This window comes from Strongylocentrotus purpuratus, unplaced genomic scaffold (assembly GCF_000002235.5).
Source record: "Strongylocentrotus purpuratus isolate Spur 01 unplaced genomic scaffold, Spur_5.0 spur5_scaffold_21, whole genome shotgun sequence".
Classification (NCBI taxonomy): Eukaryota; Metazoa; Echinodermata; class Echinoidea; order Camarodonta; family Strongylocentrotidae; genus Strongylocentrotus; species Strongylocentrotus purpuratus.
Genome location: NW_022145607.1, coordinates 14094237 through 14119318, shown reverse-complemented (window position 1 = coordinate 14119318; position 25082 = coordinate 14094237). Strand labels below are relative to the sequence as shown.

The 25082-nt window shown below is 38.0% G+C and overlaps 2 protein-coding genes across 2 annotated transcripts; both read left to right on the top strand.

Annotated features, from left to right (window-relative positions):
* The first annotated feature begins 2722 nt into the window (after positions 1-2722).
* Positions 2723-15871, top strand: LOC584788 (protein Hikeshi). The gene is made up of 4 exons (XM_030995011.1): positions 2723-2843; positions 10772-11006; positions 11703-11839; positions 12953-15871. The coding sequence occupies exons 1-4, from the start codon at positions 2814-2816 to the stop codon at positions 13151-13153; spliced, it is 603 nt and encodes a 200-aa protein (XP_030850871.1). The 5' UTR covers positions 2723-2813; the 3' UTR covers positions 13154-15871.
* A 1720-nt stretch (positions 15872-17591) lies between these two features.
* On the top strand, positions 17592-24865 carry LOC584769 (hyaluronidase 1). Its single transcript, XM_011669039.2, has 3 exons — positions 17592-18104; positions 20092-20679; positions 22131-24865. Exons 1-3 carry the CDS (start codon positions 17649-17651, stop codon positions 22503-22505), a joined length of 1419 nt encoding a protein of 472 aa, XP_011667341.2. The 5' UTR covers positions 17592-17648; the 3' UTR covers positions 22506-24865.
* The last annotated feature ends 217 nt before the right edge of the window (positions 24866-25082 follow it).

The following is a 25082-nucleotide window of genomic DNA, read 5'->3' as shown; positions in this document are numbered from 1 at the left end:
AGGTATGTTTTATGAAAGAAGTATAACAAATATAGGCATGCCTGTACTAGCATGTGTGTCTCCCTCACAATCCGTTCTCACTTTCGAAGCTGTTAAGATTTAATACCATGTAATAAATTCTGAAAAAGGAGAAGCACAATTGGTAAAAGGTTGCTGGGTTGATGACTCAATGAGCAATAAAACTTTTCTATCTTTCGAATAGCTTGGCGTGTTGCAATCAATGTTTTGTTTGCCTGTCTACTGCTTTATTGTATTTAATAGAATATGAACCAATATAAAAACAAGACTATAATGGATAGAAAGATACGCCCCATCGTAGTAACCATGAAAATATATACCGTCCATGAATAGGGGCACACGCAGGTTAAGTGTGAGAAACTATCGTGATCAAAGACAGGTTTGAGTGTCGTATCGGATCCTTTGAACATGTTATTCTTATATCTTGAACAACTTCCTACAAAATGCCATGGGACTACAAAAACAAAAGATATTGGACTTGTTTACAAGCTCTTCACAACGGTTTCGTCTGTCACTGTAACAAGTACTAACGATTAATGGAAGAGATTTAGAAGGTACTTCGTCATTTACACAATCCAATACGATATAAATTATCACCAACCACTCACAGTATCGATTAAAAGAAATGGACAAGTTTCATTAATTGGGCTATATAGTTTGCATTAATCCTTTTTTACCAAGTCTCTTTCAAGTCCCTCGGAAAAGACTTCAAGCTGGTCCCCTGGTTGCTTACTTACAAGCGTACACATGCTTTCTTAACACTCAGGTATTAAAAACAATAATCAAACATTACAAAGGTAACTCCAGATATCTAACTACCGTCCTTAAAACGGTTTTTATGTTGTAATATGGCAAAAGTGAGTCAGCTCTCTGTCTTCACCTACAACTGGCTCAGGTGGAACCCGGTTCGAAACTGATTCACATCTTGCCAAGAGTTGCATTATTATCTATAGTAGTTTATTATTAGTAAGTGCAATTTTACCTTGTAATAATTAATTCTGTAATCCATTGCGCAATTTAGTTTTTAGCTACGAAGCATGGAATTAATGAACATTTATTGTTTACATGTTTGATTTGATTTGAATAAACCATTTATCTATCTATCTATCTTTATGATGATTGATGATGAAGTTAAAGATTGGTCCCCTGGCGTAAATAACTATATCTGATTGATAAATGTCTGTACCAACCCAATTACACACAAAACATGAGTATTTGTATCTGTTGTATTGCAAGTGTGCAATCCTGATTCCCGAAGAAGTAGCTTTTCTGAGATAGCGAATATGGCCCTTCTTTAAGTATCCCAGGATAATTACCACATGTAAAAGACGTGCTCATCAATACCATTCGCTGATAAATGTTTGGACCCAGGAGGGCGTTAACATGTTATCATTTAATGTCATTCTAGCTCCAAACAGACGATATAGGCCTACCCCTGTAATTCGTGACCCGAGAATGCACGTTAGGCCTGTATAGGCTCCTCCTCAATATAACGCAATGCATTATATATCGAAGCTCGATCATAATACGAAAGACAAATCGTTTATAGACCCCCCTTCCCGTTTCATGTAGACCTACAAACAAACAAACAAACATACAAACATGATTTCAGGGAAATCCAACCCTCATGGCAATTAGCTACTCTAAAAGAGCGGCTATAGCTGGTGAAAGTTTGAGTGAAATCGAACAAAAAATAAGAAATAGATGAATTCTCGACAGTTAAATTCTAAAACATATGGATTGCAGCTAAATGGGTAATCATTTCTGCTTTGTTCCCGACTGCACACAAAATGACGAAAATGACATTTAAAAAAAATCTATGACTTGGGAGTGTCTCTTCATTTTCGATAACCTTTGAAGATATCCCATCCACAATGTATTATGGTTAGTGCCCAAAAGGAGAAGGCACTTTGAAGATAGTCATAAATGAACGTATCCGGACACCTACCCCCTGGACAACAACCCGCGGATAGCACCCCTAGGGTAACTCCAGATATCTAACTACCGTCCTTAAAATGTTTTTTATGTTGTAGCCTAATATGGCAAAAGTGAGTAGACCTACTGTTGGTCAGCTCTCTGTCTTCGCCTATACACTAGCTCAGGTGGACCCCGGTACAAAACTGAGACACGTCTTCAGGATGGTGAAGTTAAAGGTCGGTCCCCTGACGTATTTATTATTTATTTATTTATTTATTTCTGATCTTTTGACAGGGTAGCCCATTCACCAGCAAGTAGTGGTCTTCCATGGGGCCCTGAATGAACATATTTACATCGATTATAACATTTATACAGAACAGTTACAAAAATAATACTCGTTTGCAAAATTAACGTATAGGCCTGAATAATCATATCTGATTGATACATGTTTGTAAAAACCAAATTACACACAAAACATGATTATTTGTAATAGCACCCCTAGGATAACCACCTTCTACGACAACTACTCCCCCCCCCCCCCCCTATCTCTCTCTCTCTCTCTCAGGGCAACCTCCCTCTAGGACAGGCAGTGGTGGATCCAGCGAGGGGGCCCGGGCCTTCCCTGAAAAAAAATACAGTTAAAAACACGTTAATTAAACTTTTTTGGGGAGATGGGGCCCCTCCCCTGGCGCTCAAGGGGGGGGGGGGGGGGGGTGCGATTTATCAAATTTTCGAGGGCCAAAAAAATAGTGCTCACGCAGTCTGGACGAAAGACTAGTCATTTGTACAACTTTTTTTCCAGATCCAAAAAGTGACTCGCCGACGAGCCATCAATTTTCACCATTTTCAACATAAATTTTTGGGAAAAGTCGGTCATTATGTTTGCTTGTCTAGTAGCTGGGAGGTTGGTAAGTGATGGAATGCTCGATATCATAGTATCTTTGTTTAATTTTGTGTTTTAAGGGTTTTTGTGTCGAAAGGGCCGCAGAAGAAGACACGAATCTGTACGGGTGGGCACATGTCTTAATTGTTGTATTCTTGGATGGATGGGAAAGCGAGCAGCCGCACACAAAGGTGTGAAGTGAAAACAAATATTGATTTGTTTAGTGTACTGTAAACCCGACTTTTTATTTTATTCTGAGGTCGTATTCTTGAGAAATCTGTGTTGCTATAAATATCGTCAATGTCCTTGAAATTATGAATGAATTGACTAAATTCAAGAACAAAACGGCACTTGGCAGCTCAGCAGTAAACAAATCAGTGTCAATTTCCTGGAGAAATTGAGGCCTGATTGCTACACTGAAATCATTAAATAACATGTAAAATGTCACAAATAACATAATATATTTAATGAGCCACTGCCTTTTCCTTGTCATGCTTGTGCAATTTCTAGACATAGATCTAGGCTAGGCCTAGGCCTAGGGTAGGGACTTTTTTTGTTGCATAAATTGAATTCTGTTTTTTTCTTGTTTGTTTTTTGTTTTAACTTTTTTTTTGACATTGCTATGAATATAATTAGTAGTAGTAGTAGTAGACTTTATTGGATAACTTGTTTAGCACAAGGCTAATCTGCCACAAGGTCCATTGTACATAAATAAAAAGCAAGTTGAATATACAGTTTTTTTTTTTTTTTTTTTTTTTTTTTTTTTGTTTGTTTGTTTTTTTTTTTTTTTTGGCTGCGCGCGCTGGTGGCTGCCCGCCCACACTGCACTACTCTCTGATTTATCACTGATTTTGATGTTTTCATTTGTCATCTCCATTTCTATTTTTGATATTTCATTGTACTTATATCCTGGATATTACTAGTCAAATTTGGAAGCATTTAGGTCAGTATTTTTGATGTACTTATTCTGTGAAGTTTTCGAGATTGCTTGAGGTTGTACTCACACATACAGTACACAGTAGAAGCCATGTTATACACATGTCATAGTGTAGTTGGTTTGTTCACTCATGCGTAAAGTCTGTGCTGACTTTCTTTCTTTGTTTGCTTTGAATAGACCTGTACTATTACAATGAATCTCACCACTTCAGTAGCTTTTGTGTGCTGTGTGGTCATGTTGTACTGTAAGTGTCATGTAATGCAACAATGGTGTCATGCTTCTGATCTGGTTTCTGATCCACATGTACAAAATGTTCCCTACATGTATTTAGAAGCTAGACCTGATGCATATTCGTTGAAGTTGAAATTGAAGGGAAAACATTTTTGTGCTCCAGTACAGTTATACGCTAACAGTGTATCCACTTTTCAGATTTTGATATTGTTATCTGGCGATGTGAATCCGAACCCAGGCCCTGTCACACATAACTCGGCCTCCTCGGATAACGATAACAGTACAAGGTATTCTATATCATACAAGTATGACAGCAAAACACTTCACTTCGCGTTCATGCTCGCTACTGTGGCGTGAACAGAATGAGGAATTATGTTGATTATGTCTTTAGGTATTAACAGACATGACATAGGGCGGAAGACACATCGAGGTATGAAGGGGGGCCGTGATCCTTTTAGTAACAACCTCAAACTTGGTATGTTGAATTGCCGTTCTGTTCGTAATAAATCTACCTTATTAGAGGAATTTATTATTGACCATAGTTTAGATTTTACATGTGTTTGCGAAACTTGGCTAACTGCATCAGACGATGCAGTGATTGCTGATCTTTGCCCTCGTGGTTATCTGTTCAAGCACCATCCCAGAGCTGCTAAACGTGGCGGCGGGGTCGGCTTTCTCTACAGGGACAGTCTCCACGTCGATATTAGTCCAACAGGTAAATTCGAAACATTTGAATCAATGTCTGGAACTGTATCTGGCGGCTCTACACAGGTTGACATTATAGTCATATACAGACCACCAGGATACCAGTCTTTCACTCAGTTTCTTATCGACTTCTCTGCGCTTCTTGATGAGAGGTTGTGCAAACCATACCCACTTTTGATCACCGGAGATTTAAACATCCATCTAGATAACACTTCATCCCAGCATACACTCAGGTTTGTGGACCTTATTAACAGTCATGGCCTATCCCAATTGGTTACATCTCCGACTCACGACAAAGGTCACATTCTGGACGTCGTTCTGGTTCGCAATTCAGACAATTTGTCAATTTCGAAGCCAAGTATCGTTCCAGGTATATCAGATCATGCTGCTATCACTTGTGTACTTCGCTTCACTAAGCCTGCACGCAGCGACAGAACATTTGCTTCCCGTAATATTAAAGACATAAACAGGATAGCCTTCGCGAAGGATGTTGCTGAGAGCGACATTATGCCCTTAACGTCAGAGAGTGTCAACACAGCTACTAGTCGCTACAACACCATTCTTTCTTCGCTCCTCGATATTCACGCTCCTGCCAAGATCCGCAAGGTTCGAGACCGTCAGGACAATCCCTGGTACAACGGGGAGATTACTGCTGAGAAACGTAAACGTAGGCAGCTTGAGCGGAGATGGCGATCTAACGGCAAGCTTCACATTGACAAAGAGATGTTCCGTGCGCAACGAGATTTCACGAACTCTCTCGTCGAACGAGCCAAACGTTCGTACTTTGTCGGGCTAATCGATAAATGTGGACATGACTCTAAGAAACTCTTCTCTACGGCCAATCGTCTCTTGAATCGGAAACAGAACTCTCCACTTCCAAGACATTCTGGTAGTAAAGAACTGGCTCAAAGATTTATTCAGTTCTTCCGCTCCAAGGTTCAGAAGATCCAGGACAGTCTCACTCCTGACTTAACTCCACCTGATCCTGTCACGTCAGCATCCCTCGAGACAATTCAACCTACCACCTCCGATGAGATACAATCACTGCTTCATAGATTGCCAGCTAAGTCGTGTAAACTAGACCCTGTCTATACTGTTCTCGTTAAGGATTGCTCCTCTTCATTTGCATCTGTTATCTCACAGATTGTCAACTTAAGTATTGTTCAGGCATGCGTACCTTCTGTTCTTAAAACGGCACACATTCTTCCTTTACTGAAGAAACCCAATCTTGATTCTGAATTACTAAGTAATTACCGTCCAGTTTCTAATCTCCCGTTTTTATTTAAAATACTTGAGAGGGTGGTGTTCTCTAGATTAAATGATTACTGTCTCGATAATGACCTCCTTGACCCATTTCAATCTGCATACCGTCCCCACCACAGTGTAGAAACCCTCCTTGTTAATGTATCCAACTTTATACTCCAGGAGATGGATGGCGGAAAAGTAACTGCTATGGTACTCCTTGATTTGTCTTCCGCCTTTGACACTGTTAACCACACTGTTCTGGTGAATACCCTCATGTCACTCGGTATTAAAGGTCAAGCCCTGGAATGGTTTAAATCATACCTGTTATGCCATTCTCAAGCTGTCTTGATAAACGGCTACCTTTCAGATTTTGTACCACTTACATGCGGAGTTCCACAAGGCTCTGTGGGCGGGCCCACGCTTTTTTCGTTATATTTAACGGGTTTGAAGAGTATTTTTCATCGCCATTCTCTCTCTTATCATGTTTATGCTGATGATATTCAAATATATACTTCTTTCAAACCCAATCAGAGCAATGCAGCCAGCGCTATCCATAACATTGAGACTTGTGTACAAGATGTTCATAATTGGTTAAACTCACATTCACTGAAATTAAATCTCGCCAAATGCGAATTTATAATGTATGGTTCTGAGACTCAGTTAGAGAAGATTTCTTCCATCACTTCAATTACTCTTGCTGGACATGAAATTACCCTATCTAATGTATGTCGCAACCTTGGTGTGTTTCTCGACTCAAACATGAAAATGTCTACTCAAATTCAATATGTCTCAAAATCAGTACGTTATCAGTTACGCAATTTGGGTTTTATTCGTAAATATCTTAACCGTGGTGCCACCGAGAAAATTACTCATGCTTTGATTTCTTCTCGCTTGGATTTTGGTAATGGCCTTTTGTTTAGTTCGCCTCACAACCTACTCGCAAAATTACAAAGATTACAGAATGCTGCTGCTCGTGTCGTGACCCTGTCCAACAAGTACAGTCACATCACACCAGTCCTCAAATCACTCCATTGGTTGCCCGTAGAAAAACGTGTTGTTTTCAAGATTATTTTGCTATTATTTCACTGTATACATGGCTCTGCTCCGCAGTATAACATCGGCTTGATTAAGCATTACTTTCCTTCTAGACAGCTACGTTCTCAAAACTCTGGCTTACTTGTTACTCCTAGGGTTAAAACAAAGTGGGGGGAACGAACCTTCGCTCATGCTGGGCCTTCGTTATGGAATACTCTCCCTCAATGGGTTAAGAATAGCAGTTCTGCTGAGGTGTTAAAAAACAATCTTAAGAAATATCTGTTTAATTTAGCTTATAATTGATTACCATTACCTTTCATGTCTGTACCTTTCTTATCGCACTTTGTATAAATGTATCAAGTATGTATTTCATCTTTTGCACAAGCTGCGCCTTGAGCATTTGACTGTCAAGTGGATTTGGCGCCTTATAAATCATATGTATTATTATTATTATTATTTAACACACGTAGCATTAAACAATACGTATGAAAATAGTTTACAACATACTGAAAAGAATTATACATTAATTGATTACAATGAGATTCATAATTGATATTTGGCTGATAAGAAATACATGCATAATATAATAAGAAAATTATAAACTATTAAATTAAGTAAATAGAGTAAAGGAGGGGGTTTTCGGCCACTTAAGACAAAATCCTATTGTTTGGACCCTTCCTATTTATTATCATTTCTTGTTCAAATCATGAAGCAAATATGATCATTATTTAAACAAAAAAAGAATCCCAGAAAAAAATCACGAATTGCCATGACAATATTTATTTCAATTTTCACTGTTTCGGAGGCAGTTATCGGCATAGCGAACCAGTTTTTGGCCTCATGAACAAAGTCAACAGGAAGCGCGCACGCGCACCGTGCGTTTCCGCGCTGATCTATAGCACTACCGGTCGGAGCAGGTATCCCCCGCCGGAGCTCCCCGGAGCTCGCCAGGCCGAAAACAAGTACTGCGGTGATCGGAAATTGGAATCTAAATTAGACAGAGCTTTCGTGTGTGCGTTGCGGTGTCCGGCTGCATTGATTTAATACATGTGGTGAGATACTTTTGAGCTTGCGACTAACACAAAATCAGGCTCTAAATCTGAAAAATACTTGATGTAAAGCTCATTTTATGGTACCCATATTTCTTACAGAAATGCGTAAGATACTTGATTTTTCAGATTCGAGTAGCAGGACCGCCGATTACATCGCTAAAATGTGATATTTTAGGATATACTTTCCATTGCAAATGTGGTTCTTCAGTGACTCTGGCATGGTATGGTATGTGTGGGATATGTGATATGCTGTTATGCGATGTATTTTAAAGGGATTTTACCATGCATCCAACGGATCGGCCTAAAACTGGTGCTGGTCGATTACCCCCTCCTTTACTCTGGGATAACAAAATTATCACATATTTTTTCCAAAAAACAAAAATAGCAAAAACTGTGTAAATTATAAAACACAAAAGCATAAAATACAATATAGATGATAGGATTTATATAATAAAGATTCCGTTATTCGAAAAAATATTACATCAGAAGGCAATACGAAATCACATATGAGTCTGGGTACATTTTGTGAATGATACCAAATTAAATAACATTTGTGAATTTAAAAATTATTAGATTGCAAATTTTGATGATAAGATGAAATGTGTTTTGTGTATAATGCCTCGTATAGCACTTCGGAGGGGGGGGGGGGCACATTAGATCAAAGATGAGAATAAGATAACACGTCTTATCTATCTAGTTGTAGGGCATAGCAGTGTTTGTTGTTTTTATTGGCTGTCATACCATCTCTGATATGAACTTTTGAATGTTGTTAAGACCAGGGATAATCTGACATTCTCGGGTAAGCAGTTTCATTCTCTACCTGCCGAGTAGCTGAAATATTTCTCAAAATTTTTGAGGTGGTGGCCAGGGGGAAGGTACAATTTGCAAGAGGATGCACTTCTTGTGTTTCTACTATGTGTTTCATGTACATAATGAAATGGGTATGCCATGTATTTTGGGGTTAGATCGTTCAGGGACTTATATACCATAGTTGATATCCTGAATGCAATACAATCATTTATTGGCATCCATTTTAGTTGATCAAAGAGTGGTTTCGAAGGAGATCTACATGGTTCATCGAATATCATTCTAGCGGTTCTTTTCTGCACCTTAAGCAGTTTGTCTAGATTTGAACTGCCTCATATGAAATTGCAGGAGCCGCAGTTAGACAAGATGTGAGCATGACAGAATTTTATTCTGGCATCTGTTGGGAGAAGAGGTTTGATCTTCCTGAATTTAGCTAGGAGGAAGCATAGCAATCTATGAAGCTTGTTGACCTGTTTTGTATAGCTTTAATGTTGGGCTATCTCTACTCCTAGAAGTCTATAACTTGTAGTACTTTCTATCATCTGACCATTTATCTCTAGTTTCAAATCTTTAATGTCCAAGCGACGTAATTTCTGATGGGTACTTAAAAGCGTGCTCTTGGTTTTCTAAGCATTTATTACCATCTTGTTGCTTGCGCACATTTTTTCAATTTTGGATAGGTCTTCAACCTCGAATTACATTAATTGAATCCGTAAAGTAAAGCAATTTTATCTTCTCAGTTTAGGAAAAGGATATGTGGACAAATTTTCAATTTATAGGTTGGCCTAAATTCAATACAGGTACTTGGAACCTTATTGCCAGGCAATGCCAAGTTCACTCTAGTAGAACTTAGGATGCCAAGAAAGAAAAATGTCTACAAATAAGCATGACTATGAAAGTGATTATTTGTAGTTCAGCTGCCCATAAACTCAAAAAGCTGAAATTGTGCAGGTATTCTTTCATATGTATGACAAGTTTAAAGGAAACCAAAACCTTCATGCTAAGTTACTTTTATTGTAAAGTTTTAAAGATTTGAATAAAATCAGTGAAAATTTGAACAAAATCGGGCAAGGAATAAGAAAGATAGAGCTTTTTTAAATGACTAGTCACTAGAGGGCGGTATTCAATTCGATGACATCATCTGTGAACAACTCTCCATGCCTTTTGTACATAAAATTTCACAATTTTGTTGTTTTCTTCGTATTTATTTGTGTTCTTGATCCGACTTCTTAACATGTGAAGTAGAATATCATTTTGCAGTCTATATCTTGCATTCAGGGGAGTAGATTATCTCAATCACAAGAAAGAAGGAAAAACATGAAATTTGATGTACAAAAGACATGGAGAGTTGTCCACAGATGATGTCATCAAATTGAATACCGCCCTCTAGTGACTAGTCATTTCAAAAAGCTCTAACTTCCTTATTCCTTGCCCGATTTTGTTCAAATTTTCACTGATATTTTTCAAATATCTTAAAATTTACAATAAAAGTAACTTAGTATGAAGGTTTTAGTTTCTTTTAAGCAGTGGCAAAAGACTAGGAATTGTCACTGGCTTTTTCAATATTGGTTTTGCTCTTCGTCAATATCTTGATTCAACCATGATCCAACAATGTAGTTTGTACGTACCCCTAGCCCTTACACTAATACTAACCTAAAGACCAGTTGCCCCCTAACCCAACCCTATACATGTATACCTGTGTCTAGGGTTAATTTCAGAACAATAGTTGCATCAGCATGAGCGAAAGTAGGGTCAACAATCCCTGAGGATTCAAGTTGAGCATTAGAGTCAAATATTTCTGAAAGATAGGCCAAGGGTAGGTCTATACACTGTAAGTACCAGTACATTCTTTTAGAATGTACTTGGATATCTGAGAGAGGTACTGAATTTGGATTTACATCCATTTTGTTGCAATTTTTCATATTTGAATTTCTCTTGCAGGTGCAAGGGGAGCCCCAGCAGGTTGACGCGACTCACTTCATCTTCAACCTCGATAATGCTGCTGACATCAACCACGTGATCATCTTCCTCACCGGTGCTACAGCCTTCCCAGAGGGTACCGGAGCGGCGGTCCACTTCGGCCAGCCCAGCCCCAGCAGTCTGACATGGCATAACCTGGGATACATCTCGAATGAGAAACCCAGTGTCATTTTCAAGATATCGGGACTGAAAAATAGTGAGTTACAGAGATGGTGCTGTGGCTCGGGACCAGTACTGGTCTCAAACTAAGACAGACTGAAGACTTTGAGCTAAGTGAGACACAAACTAGACTAAATCAAAATTCATGACAAGTCAACTCAGAAACAGAGGTCCAGTATAAAGCAGTTGTGTAAAGCTAGATAATTAGCATCTTCTGATCACCCAGAAAGTGTAATTTTTCAGTACAGTCCAACGCAGGTTGATTTTACATGCACAAGTTGGAAACTCAGGCCATATGGTTCTGTCTAGGGCAATACAGCTATCTCCACTTTATATTAACTCGAAGTTGCACAAGACAAATTCTTCACCGAAGATGGATACAAACAAATTATTTACCGAACTATGCAAAAGCCTGCGTTGTTTATATTTTCCATGAACAATTTTGCATAAGTCACACTATTAGTTGCAGCCCCAACAGCTTTGGCTTATGCAGGGTGAATTGTAGTCTCATATCACCCTGAAAGACATAACAATTAGAAAATTTATTATGATCAAAACCTCTTCTTTAACATTATATGACAAATACTTAGTGGTAGTTAAGGGTTAAACCTTTTTAATTTTTTATTTTTTTTAGTGGGCAATGCTTCAGTAACGAAACTAATATATTAATCAATCTTCCCAAATTTGGTTTCCTCTCTAAACATGCCTATCTTCTCGTCTCATCTTCTTCCAGTCCAATCAACATCCAACAACTTCTTCATGCATGCACAGCAGAGTAATTCGCAGCTTCCCTCCACTTCTGCTCATATAGGTATCGCTGTTGAGCCACTGGCAGAGTTGAAGCAACAGACACCAGCAGCAAATACCCAAGTATGTATATACCATATTCTGGCCTAATATCATTTTTAAATGGTGGTTATTAGTTTCAGGCTTTTTTTAAGGGTTAAATTGTATACTGTAAAAGTAAAAATATTTGCGATACATTCATTTTCACAGATTTTGCGCTAAGACTGGCAAGCCCGAATTGTAGTACTCGTGAAAATGAATAAGCTTCTTATGAATGTTTTGAACGGGCTGAATTGCGTGCAACGCGTATTTAAGAACCTGCGAATATGTTTTGTGGTCACTCAGTGCAACAAAGTATAAACAACACCGTTTACAGTAGAGTATAATGTATATGGGGGATCCACTATTTGTGGGTCAAATTTCAGGGTCTGCAGGTAAAACAAACTGGTATTACTGGCCAAATGTATGAAGATACTGATGATGCCATAGATTTGTAACTTCTTTTTAGGATGATGAGATAAAATACAGACACAGCGCATAGAAATTTAAGTTTTTAGCTGAAATGGACACTCACTTGCCCTGATTGAAAGGAATGAAACACTATCATACAAATAAAAGGAACTAAGATTATTATATTTCTAGTGTATGTAAATGTTTGGAACATGGCAATCTTAAGAGGTCAATGAGCATAACAAGTTATGGCATACATGTAGATCTCTTTCTTCTAAAGCTAGGGTAGTGATTGCAATGCCCTCTGGATGAACAGTATTAATACTGATGAGGTTACCTTGGGTAAAAAACTTCTTCTCCTTCTTGCAGAATCTACCACAACAATGTGCATTAATGTTTCAAATCCCTTTTCTGTATTTTTTTCTCTTTCTATTTCCTTTAATATGACTCATTTTGTCAGTCTATGTGCTCTTCTATATTCTCTCTTGTTTTGTACATGTCATGTCCTTTTGCTGTCTTGCTCTCTCTCCCTCTGTCTCTGTTTGATTTCTTTGAGGCCATTTTCTATTTTTCCAACTGTGGCTGTTCCTCTATTTAACACTGCTATACACTTTTATCTATTCTGTAAATCTGTGATCCCTTTTTCCCCCTTCTATCCACCATCTTTCATGTATCAGTTCATAGTACCTGCTCTGTCATTTTAAACCCCTTCTCTTTTCTTTTCTTTCTTTCTTCATTTTTGAACAGGCGTCTAATGTTGAATCCTTTGTGCAATTCACCCAGAAGATGTTGGAGAACTTTTACAACTATGCCTCGTCTTTCAGCATCACCCAAGCTCAGATGACCCCACAGCCCGGTGTCCAGTACCTCCCGACTGACGTCCTCACCAAGTGGTACGAAAACTTCCAGAGAAAACTCTCGCAAAATCCAAACTTCTGGAAGAAATGAGATAGCAATGTGCTCCAGGAATATTCATGTACATGCAGAAATGGCAGAATGCTAGCCTGTCAAACTTTCAAACAAAGTATTCTTTGATTCTTTGCTTAGAAAGGAAGAATAGTGTAGCTTTGCTTTCAGGAAGATGGTGAAGATGGACGAGCTCCTGAAGATCCACACTTCTGGGAAAAATCAGGTATAATCGCTTCATGAGGATGATTACATTGGAGTAGCCATATGTAAGCATCACCTTTCAACCAAAGTAATGTAAGATTCTTTGCTTGGGAAGAAAGTAGAGTACAGCTGTGCTTGTAGGAAAGCTGCTAAGAAGGATGATATATGTCTGGGCTCCATGAGGATGATGGTTGCATAGATGTTCAACTTCACAACATGTAAGCATATTCAACTCCAACCAAGGTTATGTTAAACATTTTTGCTTGGGAAGAAAGAAGAGCGTAGCTGCGCTTGTAGGAAAGCTGCTAAGAAGGATGAGACATGTATGGGCTTCATGAGGATTATGATTGTATAGATGTTCACAACATGTAAGCACATTAAACTTCAACCAAGGTTACCGGTATGTAAGATTTTTTGCTTGGGAAGAAAGAAGAGCGTAGCTGGGCGTGTAGGAAACCTGCGAAGAAGGATGAGATCCTGTTCTAAGTTCTAAGGGAAAATAGATGTGTGTGCTTCATGAGGATGATGGTCGCATAGATGTTCACAACATGGAAGCATATTAACCTTCAACCAAAGAGTTGGAAGATTCTTTGCTTAGAAAGAAAGATTAGCATACATTTGCCTCGAGAGAAGCAGTGAAGCGGTGGTACTAGAGCCTGAGCCATGAGCTGAACGTTCTACTTTTACACAGATCAAGCATTTGCAGCTGGAAAGCTGGAGCGCTTGATGGTGGAGGAGTAGAGGAATGATTGCATCATGTTAGGGGAGAAAATTTAGGCATTTGTTCTTGTACTTCCAAAGCAGAGTAGAGCAATATTCTTTTTCGCAATGAGATAAATGTGTAGTGTTTTCATTTTCTTCTTCTAAAGTTACTGCATTAGTGGATGCTTTCGGTTAATGAGATGGTTATTTGTTAAAGTGGATAGATCAGCACTTTTAATGTTGCCAATCCGTGACAGCTTGGTTCTCTGAGGGAATTATGGATATGGAGTTCCTTCTGCTTCTTCTTCTTCCTTCAACCTTTTTTACCTTGAGACTAGCAGCCATCCTGCTTGTGGTATTAGTCTATATTGGTATTGTATCCTGTTAATACATGTAGGTAGATTGGAGAATGCAATTTTCTGCATTTGTAATAAAAGTTTGATGTATATATGATAATATATATGAGCTAAAAGATATATATAAGTTATAGGGCTAAGTGCCATAACGTCTTTGATTCAAATTTCAGATTGATAATCATATTTTTCTGTGAAAGTAAAAATATAATGCAGGACAGAAATCAACAGTTGGAATATTAGACATTTTGTCTATCTTTTTCCTGGATATTATCCCCAATGCCAATACCAATGCGAACCTAAACAGACCGATAATGTGAAGGTACCTTCACGACCCTTCTACGTGCAAGACTTTGTACATTATGGTTTATCCTGTTTCGTGTTATCAGTCTTTTTAATTTGTCAAATAAACACATTTGAATTACATTTATATTCTGCAGTTGACAACAACCTGTATGCCTTATGATGTGCATGTAAGTTGATGTAACTAATGTACATGGACACGTGCATGATTACTGCTTTTGTGATTGTTATGCCTTTAGAACCGCAGGTAGTGCTGAAAGCATTTTATTACATTTATAAAGTCAGTCTTATTTATGCTATTATTTTGTTATCTCAACAAATATCTAATGACGGAACTTAATGCATCACTTTTTGAAAGTTGTAGAAATTAAGCTAAACATGTCAGAGATAAATGTTCATAGTCATCTCTATTGTACTTCCAGTATCAATAGGAATATAATGTTTGTGCATAAATATATGTGCACAGTTGAACAAGAGCAGTTCATTTTGAATCTTTTCACTTTCGACCTTGCCCCTCACTTTGATCTTCTGCATATTCCATAACTGAAAAAGGGTTATGACCACAATATTACCAAAAAAATCTCATTGAGAATAGCTGAATACTTTTTAAGATGTTGCCGATCTAAATATCTCAGCATTTTTTTTAGACACCCTGTACAGTCCATGCTGATAATTATAGTGCACAACATACTTGGACAGCAGAGTTCAATTAACAAAGTATATGCTGTGAGCCTCTTGAGTCAGAATGTCTCAAGCACACATCTATTTTTACAGAGGCCAAATTTCAAAGTTGATACCAAATATGGAGGAAGATATTCAGATACATTAAAGGATGAGATATACATGTATTTGATGTTAAAGATGAGGGGTTCAAAACCAATTTGATGTGCTACTGCAATTTTTTAAGGCAGTAATCCTTGTTGCCAAGTCCCTTGGGGAGGACCTAAAGTTGTCGGTCTCCTGGTTGCCCACTTACAGCCTTCAACCAGTGTGAAACTCAGTTACAGAATCTCCCTTTCAAACCATAAGCTTAGTGTTTTGCTGTCTTTATTGCCTTATTGAAGATATTTGTCAAGATGATAATTGATTTTTTGTTGTTGGAAGATGCATGTATTAATAAATTGACGGAAATTATAATGTATTTTGCATGAAATTGAAATGATGCTTTTAATAAATCACAGTACTTTCGTTATTTAAATTAATTTGTTTTCCAATTGAATAATTTGTGCAAAGAACAGTACGGATGCATAATTATGTAAATTGACTTTCGAGTTTAAAGGATTCAAATTTTGTAACACATGTTTCCTTTACTTTTCTGACAAAGGGATATTTTAGAATGAACATAATGGAAATTGAAAAGAATACCAATAATACGGTAGTTGTATTGCCTTTAAAGACAATCAAAGAACGATGTATAAGTCTCTTTATGGAGAAAGCAATTGAGAAAGTATAGGGTTTGTTTTTTATAGAGGGAGCGAGAATGGGAGAAAGAAAAAAAAATAGGAAAAATAGAAGGGAAAAGAAAGAGAGAGAAAGATAAAGAGAATGTGGAAAGAGAGAGAGAGAGAGGATGTGCTATCATTGCATGATTGAGTGATACAGTATGTATGGATATTTATTTTAGAATGTACCACTTTGTTCTCTAACTATTGTCCCTGTCTGTATTTAGTTTTATTCATAGTATTGCTTGGATGGGTTGATGTATGCCAGTTTAAAGAAAGTGGCTGTTAGATAGTCGGCGACCTTAATTTTGTAGATAGGCCTATGTGTGAAAGCTGTGATAATGAAATGAGATCATTCAATACAAATCTCCATGAAACTGTCTAGAGGCCAGTGTTACAGTTTGCTTAATCACAGATTGCCTTTGTATTGGTTGATAACTGAGGTATTACAAGCTGAGATATAGGAAACCTATAACTTCTAGCCTATAGTAAAAAAAAAAAAAAAAAAAAAAAAAAAAAAAAAAAAAAAAAAATTACCATTAGTGAGTAACATTTACATTGTTTATTACAAAATTGTAAGCCTATTTCCTGCATGATTGTAATACCATTGATATAAATTGTTTTTATCTTGTTAAACAAATCTTATGAAATAAGTTTTTGTTTTGACTGGCTGAGATCGATCTTGAAAAATAGTATTCAATTTTGTTTGACATTTTTACCATATGAATGGAGTCGGTGAAATCAGGCATGATAATCTATGCTAATAAATTAAGTTTGTCTTGGTTGAATGGGTAGCGTTTCATATTTTTATTATGATTTTACCTCTTAAAGGAGCTAATAGTAGAGAAGTCTTTATGCCTGAATTACTTTTTTTTTATAGAAAATATATTGCACTTGATTATTGGGCAATGACCAGATATGAGAATGAAAAAGGGGCACTTACAGTGAAGGAAAATGTGCATGAAAAGGGTCATTTAAAAGAGATGAATTGGGGCATTTATGAGACTCAGAAGGGGAAGGGGCACTTTTTTTTTAATGGTGGCACTTATCATTTGGAAAGGGGGCACTTATTAGTAAGGAAAAAGGGGGCACATGTGGAAACATAAGTTGCGCTTATTCAAGTAAAAAAGGGAAGGGTCACTTCTTACAAAGGAAAAGGGGCACTTGTCAAAGTAAAAGGGGCACTTCTTACAAAGTTAAATGGGCGCAATTAATTGGGGAACTTGAAATAGTGGGGGCACTGTGACCCCCTTTCACCCTGCCCTCCCCCCCCCCTCCTTCCCCTCCCGGAGGGCCGTCTCTGTGTTAGGCTCATATTTCATGAAGCTTATAAGTAAGTCTTAGAGGAAACCTGAGCCAGAAAGAAAAGGAATCAAAAATTTCTCTGAATGAAAGACTAAGCTTGGGGGCGTGGCCATTTTGGTTTGTTTTGTTGCAGTGCATGCATGCAGTGCATGCATTGAGCTAAGAAACTAGTATTCACAACTCTTCTTGGCCTTGGTGATTCAGCAGCGACTAGTAATAGCTGTCGTTATGAATTTGATAAATTTCCGAAGTCATTACGTTACTTTCCTGACCATCCTATGTTGTGCGTCAATTGAGACATTTGCTCATTCGAAATTCTATGTCAATTTGATGAAAACAACCAACTTCGCAGGAGAAAACGTGGAACATGAACCAGCCGCAGCTCCTGATACGGTTAATAACCATCGTCCGCCACCTAAGCTCCGGGGTAGTAACGGCGCAAACACCGATAGAATTTTCCGAGCAATTTGGGACCTTCCAAACTCCTGCAAGGAACGTTTTGGCATAGAGTTGCCGCTGTCGGATTTCGGGATTGAATTTAACAGTAATCACCAAGGTACTGGTGGCAATGTGATCAACCTGTTCTATTCAAACGAGCTTGGACTGTATCCTCGTTACGAATACGCAGCTGGCAGTAAAAGTACTAAAAGTACACCCATTCCCATCAATGGAGGATTGCCACAGGTACGTTGGTAGGCCTTAACAAAAACACTGTACGTTACAAATTTGACAAAACTTGAAAAGTAACTTTTAATTAGTATTAGTAATAATATTTGTTTTCGAATGTCAAAATCGACGCATTTGAAGATCAACAAAACATCTGTCTTACAGTAGACTATGTTGTGCAAGACTTGTACATCATGCATATGACTTATCAAATTAGCGGACTGTGTTGTGGTGTTAAACTAGTATAATTTTAATTTTTTGACAATCTGGAGGAGTTAATTACAACTCTATTCCATATTTTCTTGTCAATTAGACTCTACTATTAATTATTTGTATAAATTTACAAATCGTATATAAATTGTCATGATTGCATCTGCATCTGTGCGTGACGTACAATCACCAGCATCTGGTTGTTGCGTACATTGGGTTGGGGTCAAACGCTAAACACGCTTCAATTGTTTGTAGCAATCATTGATATTTAACTTAGTTTTATTTTTTAAGTATTGTAAAAAAGCACCTTTTTGTAATCAATACAAAATGAGATGATGAAGCAGAATTAATACAATTTCATGATTTTGAAAATCAATGTATTTTGTAAGGATTCCTTGGACAGCCAAGGTACATGTATTTTGGGGCAGTGCATTTTCAGCAGTCAGCTTGGCTGTACCAGTTTAGCTTGCCTCGATTATGATTAAACATTTTAAACATAGATCCTGCTACTCTTTTTCTCTTCTCACTCAGTCTCTCTCTCTCTCACCCTTACATGTACACAAATCATAGGTGAAAGAAGAGATGGGAGTAGATGAATTTCAGTTCTATTTGTTAACTCTTTTATAACTATGATGGAAAGTTCAGTATTAAAGTTGAGAAATTGTGTTCTCTAAACTTGGCACTACCTACACTACAGTACATGTACAGTGTATTATCAGAACGCTAGCAAATTTGGAAAGCGGCAGCAAATTAAAGATTTGAGATGAAGTCTGTCAATTTTTATCTTTTTGGCTTTATATAGGGAGCTATCAGCAAGGATACAACCCGACCTCCAGATAAGGGCAGAATCTGTCCTCAAACTGAGGACACAGTCTGGCCTCTGCTTTGGGTCAGTCGGGGGTTGCACGTGACTGAGTGTCTGTCCTTGCTGTTACATAACACAAGGACAGACTCTCTTGACAAGGAAGACCCTGGGCTTATTTAAAGCAAAGTCCAACCTACACTTGTGGTCAGTTTGCATGGGGTCCCACACAAATGAGATTATACCCCTGTCATAAAGTATGACAAGGACAAACTCTGTTGACAAGCGAGGTCCTGGGCATATGCAACAGAAATTCCAGAATTGCTAGAGGACAAAAAATAACAATTTCAAAGCAGGGCGCGCAGGCGCTGCCAAAAAACAAATCGTAAATCAAGTCAAGGACTATAGATTTTGACCTGCACAACAAAGCAACAATTTATACTGAAGTGATAATGAACTACATGTCTGCTACGAAGCTAAAAAAAGATGAACATATGAATCATATACGAAAAATTAACTTATGTGTACTTCTCATCCATGAATACTGCAAATGATAGACATATCTAGATTTTTTACACTCTAAAGTTCTGAGTCAGGGGAGCTGAGTTATTTGTTTCCAATGCATTGTTAATGTGCCATAGACCAGAGATGGCCTGGGAGTAGAGTCGATGCCTGGCGAGCAGTAGATGGTAGGTTCAAATCCTGCTAAATTCCAAGATTTTTTCAGGCTTGTTTTCAATTAAAAGATCAAGCACGCCATCTTTATCTACTGAGTGCAAGTCAAAAATTGAGTTACAAAAAGGAAATTTTTAAGCAATCTAAGCAAACTAGACAGGTATATTTAAGAGGTGAATTCCATTTAATTATAAAATGTTTAACTTGTTTTAATAGATAACGATTCTCCAAATGCTGACATTAACAAAGTACTGATCATTGCATCCAAATCCTCACAATCCTTTAAATAATTCAGTATTTATTTAAAACTTCCAACAGCTAGCCAACATCACCCAGCACCTAGAGAAATCTGCAGCAGACATCATGAGCACCATCCCAGACCCAAACTTTGATGGTGTCAGCGTCATTGACTGGGAGGCTTGGCGTCCCCAGTGGCATGATAACTTTGACACGCTTGCTGTCTACCAACAAGAGTCCATTGCCCATGTGAAAAAGATGCATCCTGAGTGGGACAATGCCACGGTTGAATTGGTTGCAAAGCTGGAGTGGACCGAGGGTGCCAAGCTGTTTATGGAGAGCACTCTGAAACTGGGAACGACCCTGCGACCGAAGGCTTCATGGGGCTACTATGCGTACCCGTACTGCTTCAATAACAAAGAAACAGCTAACATGAGTTGCACAGCTACAGCAGTGGCAACTAACAATGATGTCATGTGGTTGTTCAACGAGAGCAGTTCCCTCTATCCTTCCATCTATCTCAGACCGACACACACCAATCAGAAAGCATATGTCAAGAGCAAGTTGGAGGAGGCCTTCAGAGTGAGAGATAGATCCGGTGACCCTCAAGGAGTTGTCTTCAGCTACACCAGATTCAACTACAGCCACACAGGTTTCTTCTATAGTCTGGTATGTTATCAGTAGAGTTCCATTCTTAAACGGGAAGTCCACCGTGATCTAAAGTAGGTGTCCAAAAAATGAGGGGAAAAGATTTGTTTAAGTTTGAGGAAAGTTATGAATTTTTGAAAATGTTATCAATTATGCACAAGTTAGCAGCTCTGTATACACTGTAAATGTATCTTACATGTACATGATCATCGCTCATTTGTAAAAATAAAATTAAAAAAAAAATAAAAAAATGAAAACAAACATGCCCCAAAGATATACACTGTACTCAAATGCCTCTACATAGCCCTAGCTAATATATGAAAAAAATGTATTCCTTCATTAGCAACTGAGAAAATGGAAATCTATGAAATTGTCTGTACATGTATAGAGCAAGTGGGAGAATACCTCATAACAAGACATGTCATATATAGCATTGCCAAAATGTATTTCCTTGAATACAACTTAACAAAATTGTATAACTTTCTTATTTTTGCACAGTTTGCCCAAGCTTACACTACTCTGTTTTTCCCATTTTCAGCTTTCATTAAAGCCAACCAATTATCAGAGTGGACTTCCCTTTTAACTTGTGTGCAGGGAAATGATTTTTGTTAAGACAAAATTGATACAGATTGTTGACCCTAGCTCAAAACCATTTCTCAATCCAAGGATCAGGGGTGTGTTTCACTAAGATCCTAAGTCGAACTTAACTCTAAGTTGGACTTAACAATTATGGAGAGCCATTTGTAGCCTTAAAATAAAGTATATTCAAAAACGAAAATTCAAGTATTTTAGACTTTTTAATAAATTCCACATCAAGAACATGAAATCTACTTGATGATAGAAAACATGTATGATTTGAATCACCATTTTATGCCTTTTAAAAGTACTTTTACAAAATATTTTCAAAGATGCTAACGGCTTTCCATAATTTTGAAGTCTAACTTAAGATCTTTGTGAAACACCCCCCAGGAGTCCTACCAAAAAATGAACATGCTGTACTAACATTTTTTGCAATTTCTGTTTGTTTTGCCCTCCTGAGAAGAAAACGGGGACATGCATTGCAAAGTTTATGACAATGGGAGTATTTAGAGGGTAATTCTTTATGCATAATACCAAACAAACATGAAAGGTCATACTTACATTTGACCTTAGGTAGTTTGTACGCACATGTAGGAGGTGCAATAGCTCAGTCGGTAGAGCAGTGGTCTTGTATACTGGTGACCTGGGTTCGAGACCAAGTGGATGCGCTAGTGCCCTTTGGTAAGGCATTAATCCTCATTAGCAGGTCCCTCGGAGAGGACCTAAAGCCGTTGGCTGTCTGGTTGCTTACTTACAAGCATTTATGCTTTCTTAGCAGTCAAGTAAAATAACCACCATCACCATCACCAACAACATAGATCACAAGTAAGATCACACTACACTTCATGATTTTTTCAGCTCAACATTTTATGTCCTTTGCTACTCCTTTTCAGGAAAACTTGAACGACACCATTCTCCAGTCTGCCGAGTTGGGAGTCGATGGTGTCATATTTTGGGGGGACAATTTTGATGACAAGAGTGCTGAGGCTTGTTCGCATTTACAGAGCTATATCAAGAGTGCCTTAGGTCCGACAGTGAGGATGTCGCAGGAAGGGGCGGAGTCTTGCAGCAAGAGGATATGTAGTGGAAAGGGGCGTTGCGTCGGGGATATATTGAAATGCGGGGGAACAAGAAGGTTGCCTGCAGGAGCAAGGAGAAAGGGTACTGAGGAGGGGGATAGAGGGGGGAATGTCTGCACCTGTAGATGTTTCAGAGGTTGGACAGGCAAGGATTGCAGTGTACCAGTAAAAGAAAAGTTAAACAATTAATTAAAAATACAGAGTGAATGAGAAAAGGATCCAAATGTCATGAATTTTATGGCAGTTGTGAAGATCGAGCACAAAGTGTCAGCTAGAGCTAGTTCTCTATTTTTGTAAACAAATATATATTTTTTTTAAATATTACATTCCAGGATTAATTTCCAAGAAATATTTTATAGATTGAGAAATATATAAACATGAAACCATGGGGACAGTTTCAAATTTACACAATCATGATAATATACGTGCAAATGCATGATAATGTTCTGAGGAATATGAATTGAACAAATTCATGTATAAAAAAAATTGCAAGGGAAAATACCACGTACATGAAATCCTAATTCTTTTCAAAATGGTGCTGGCAATATGGTTTTGATCTTCAGAAGTAAAAAAAGACATAACGTAGTATGCAAAATAGTATGCATTTAGTATATTGATTTTGCTCAAACATTTACGCTCTTCAATTTAAATCTCTAGTGCTACCGGGCGTGCAAACTTGTATCCCAAATCCAAATTTGTGAGATGAAAGGTTCAGTGCATATTATATCTGTACAGTGCTTAGACACATCGTTGTATCGATGTATTGGGCGCTAAATAAAAGCGGAAAATTATTAGATTACTAAATTTTAAGGTTGGTAGAAGCTTAAACTACCCGTCATGATCACACCAACCAATTACATGCTTTTGTATCAACTCTTCAGTCCTAGTGCCTTTCCTAAATTGTTCATTTTCTTGTGTATACTGAATAGTTACAGAGAGGGGATACATGTAGATTAGTAGTCCATGGAGATATAAAACAGCGAAGCTTATATTCGATCTCTGTGGCGGGACAAAAATTCATCAGGAATACCGGTACTGGTACAGTAACTGACTGGTCAGCTGGTAATCTTGTCAAAGCTAACAAGAATTTGACTGTGTACTGCTATGACTGAAAAACATGACAACAGTGACATGTGGCCTATGACTAGGACAAAAATCTCGCTCAGCAAAACATCCTTCCCACCCATTCAGGGAATTTTCCACATGAATACATAAACATTATGTTAACTCTCGCTATAATCTTTGTAACCTTTAGCCAGGTAAAAGATCGCGATCGATCTTCGTAATCGGATGGCGGTATCCTGAAGTTGGCATTACACCTTCACATTGCAAACTTTAGCGTCTGGTCCTGGATATATACATGTAAGAGCTATATAAGACTTGGAACAGTTAACTGCTTCAACGAAACCACTCGTGATTTTGAATGTCACTTCTTACTTTCCTTCATCTGTTCCCCATCTAAGGTAAGCACATGCTCCAAATGCAATCACTGATGCATCACAAAGATGCGTAGGTTTGGCTTACCGACTGCATCGCTAGGTGTCAGACAACTCTCCAAATTCACATTGTTAGGTGTCTGACATCTCTCCATTTTTACATTGTTAATTTTCTTCATCTCTTTGAAGAACTGTTTCCATTTAGATTGACCGTTTTCTGACAGCTCAGCATCCCAGTCAAGTCCTTCCTCCCACAGCTTTTGCAGTCCTACATGTATCTTAAATTGTACTACGAAAGCTGCTGCTCATCCAATAGGGTCAAATATGAGAGCTAATTGACTCAGAATCCTTATCTTTAATTGTTATTCTATTGGCATGGGTTATATTCTCATTCAGACATCTGAATCATCTCCCCCATACAACCCTGAGGACCTTTTCATCACTGAATGTTTTCAGCAGTTTGGGACATCTTTTCTCTGCCTCATGTCGTGACAAAGGTTTGTTAGATCTCCATTCTTTCACATGGAAGCCTCCATCAACCAGGATAGTGTTGACATCACTGCTAAGCTCCTCAGCCTCAGACGTCTTTGGTACAGAAATACAAATATTATCTTGTCTTATATATTCTGTGGTTTAGGGCTGACGCTGCTCGTGAATACTTCCTTGCCCCCTCTGTTGTCTTCCCCGAAGCCATCTGTGCCATGGTTGGGGCCGGTTTATCACCAAATGTGACGACTTTCATCACAATTACCTCACGATTCTGTTTTTGACTCAGATTATTCCAGAGGAAGCGATGAAAAAGTTACCCCCTCTCTGGTATTATTACTCTGTGATACATCTTGGATATGTCTGCGCACAGAGCCCCATCATGTTCTCTTAATCTCAACAACACCTGAACAAGCTGTTGAACACGATTCGGAAGGGCGAGCTTTTCTTCTCGGGTCTTACGATGGCATGATGAGATATGTAGTACACAGGGCCAGTGTATGACTCAGATTCTTTATCAGAAAGCTCCTGGCAAAATTCATCCACGCCATCTCCTTTATCTCATTTAATAATTCATTCATTTTATTTCCAATTCTTGTAAAAATTTCATTCAACAATACATTATACATAAGAAAATATATAAACAATACAAAGAATATTGAGGAGCCAGCAGAGGCCATTAGCCTTCCAAAGGCTGGGCTCCAATGGCCGCAGATAATTATACAAAGTAAAGAGAAAAGAAAGAGTGGATATTACATTACATAAACAAGTGTGTACAGGCTAATTAAACATAATAAAGATAGACATTCCTTCATTAGATGATGTATGTTTTTTGTTTGAATAA

Bases quoted from the DNA above. Each gene is read 5' to 3' on its own strand.
- LOC584788 (XM_030995011.1), top strand. From the start codon at position 2,814: ATGTTTGCTTGTCTAGTAGCTGGGAGGTTG. The intron at 11,007-11,702 runs GTGAGTTACAGA...ATCTTCTTCCAG, and splicing joins GATATCGGGACTGAAAAATA to TCCAATCAACATCCAACAAC. The intron at 11,840-12,952 runs GTATGTATATAC...ATTTTTGAACAG, and splicing joins CACCAGCAGCAAATACCCAA to GCGTCTAATGTTGAATCCTT.
- LOC584769 (XM_011669039.2), top strand. From the start codon at position 17,649: ATGAATTTGATAAATTTCCGAAGTCATTACGTTACTTTCCTGACCATC. The intron at 18,105-20,091 runs GTACGTTGGTAG...AACTTCCAACAG, and splicing joins TCAATGGAGGATTGCCACAG to CTAGCCAACATCACCCAGCA. The intron at 20,680-22,130 runs GTATGTTATCAG...ACTCCTTTTCAG, and splicing joins CAGGTTTCTTCTATAGTCTG to GAAAACTTGAACGACACCAT.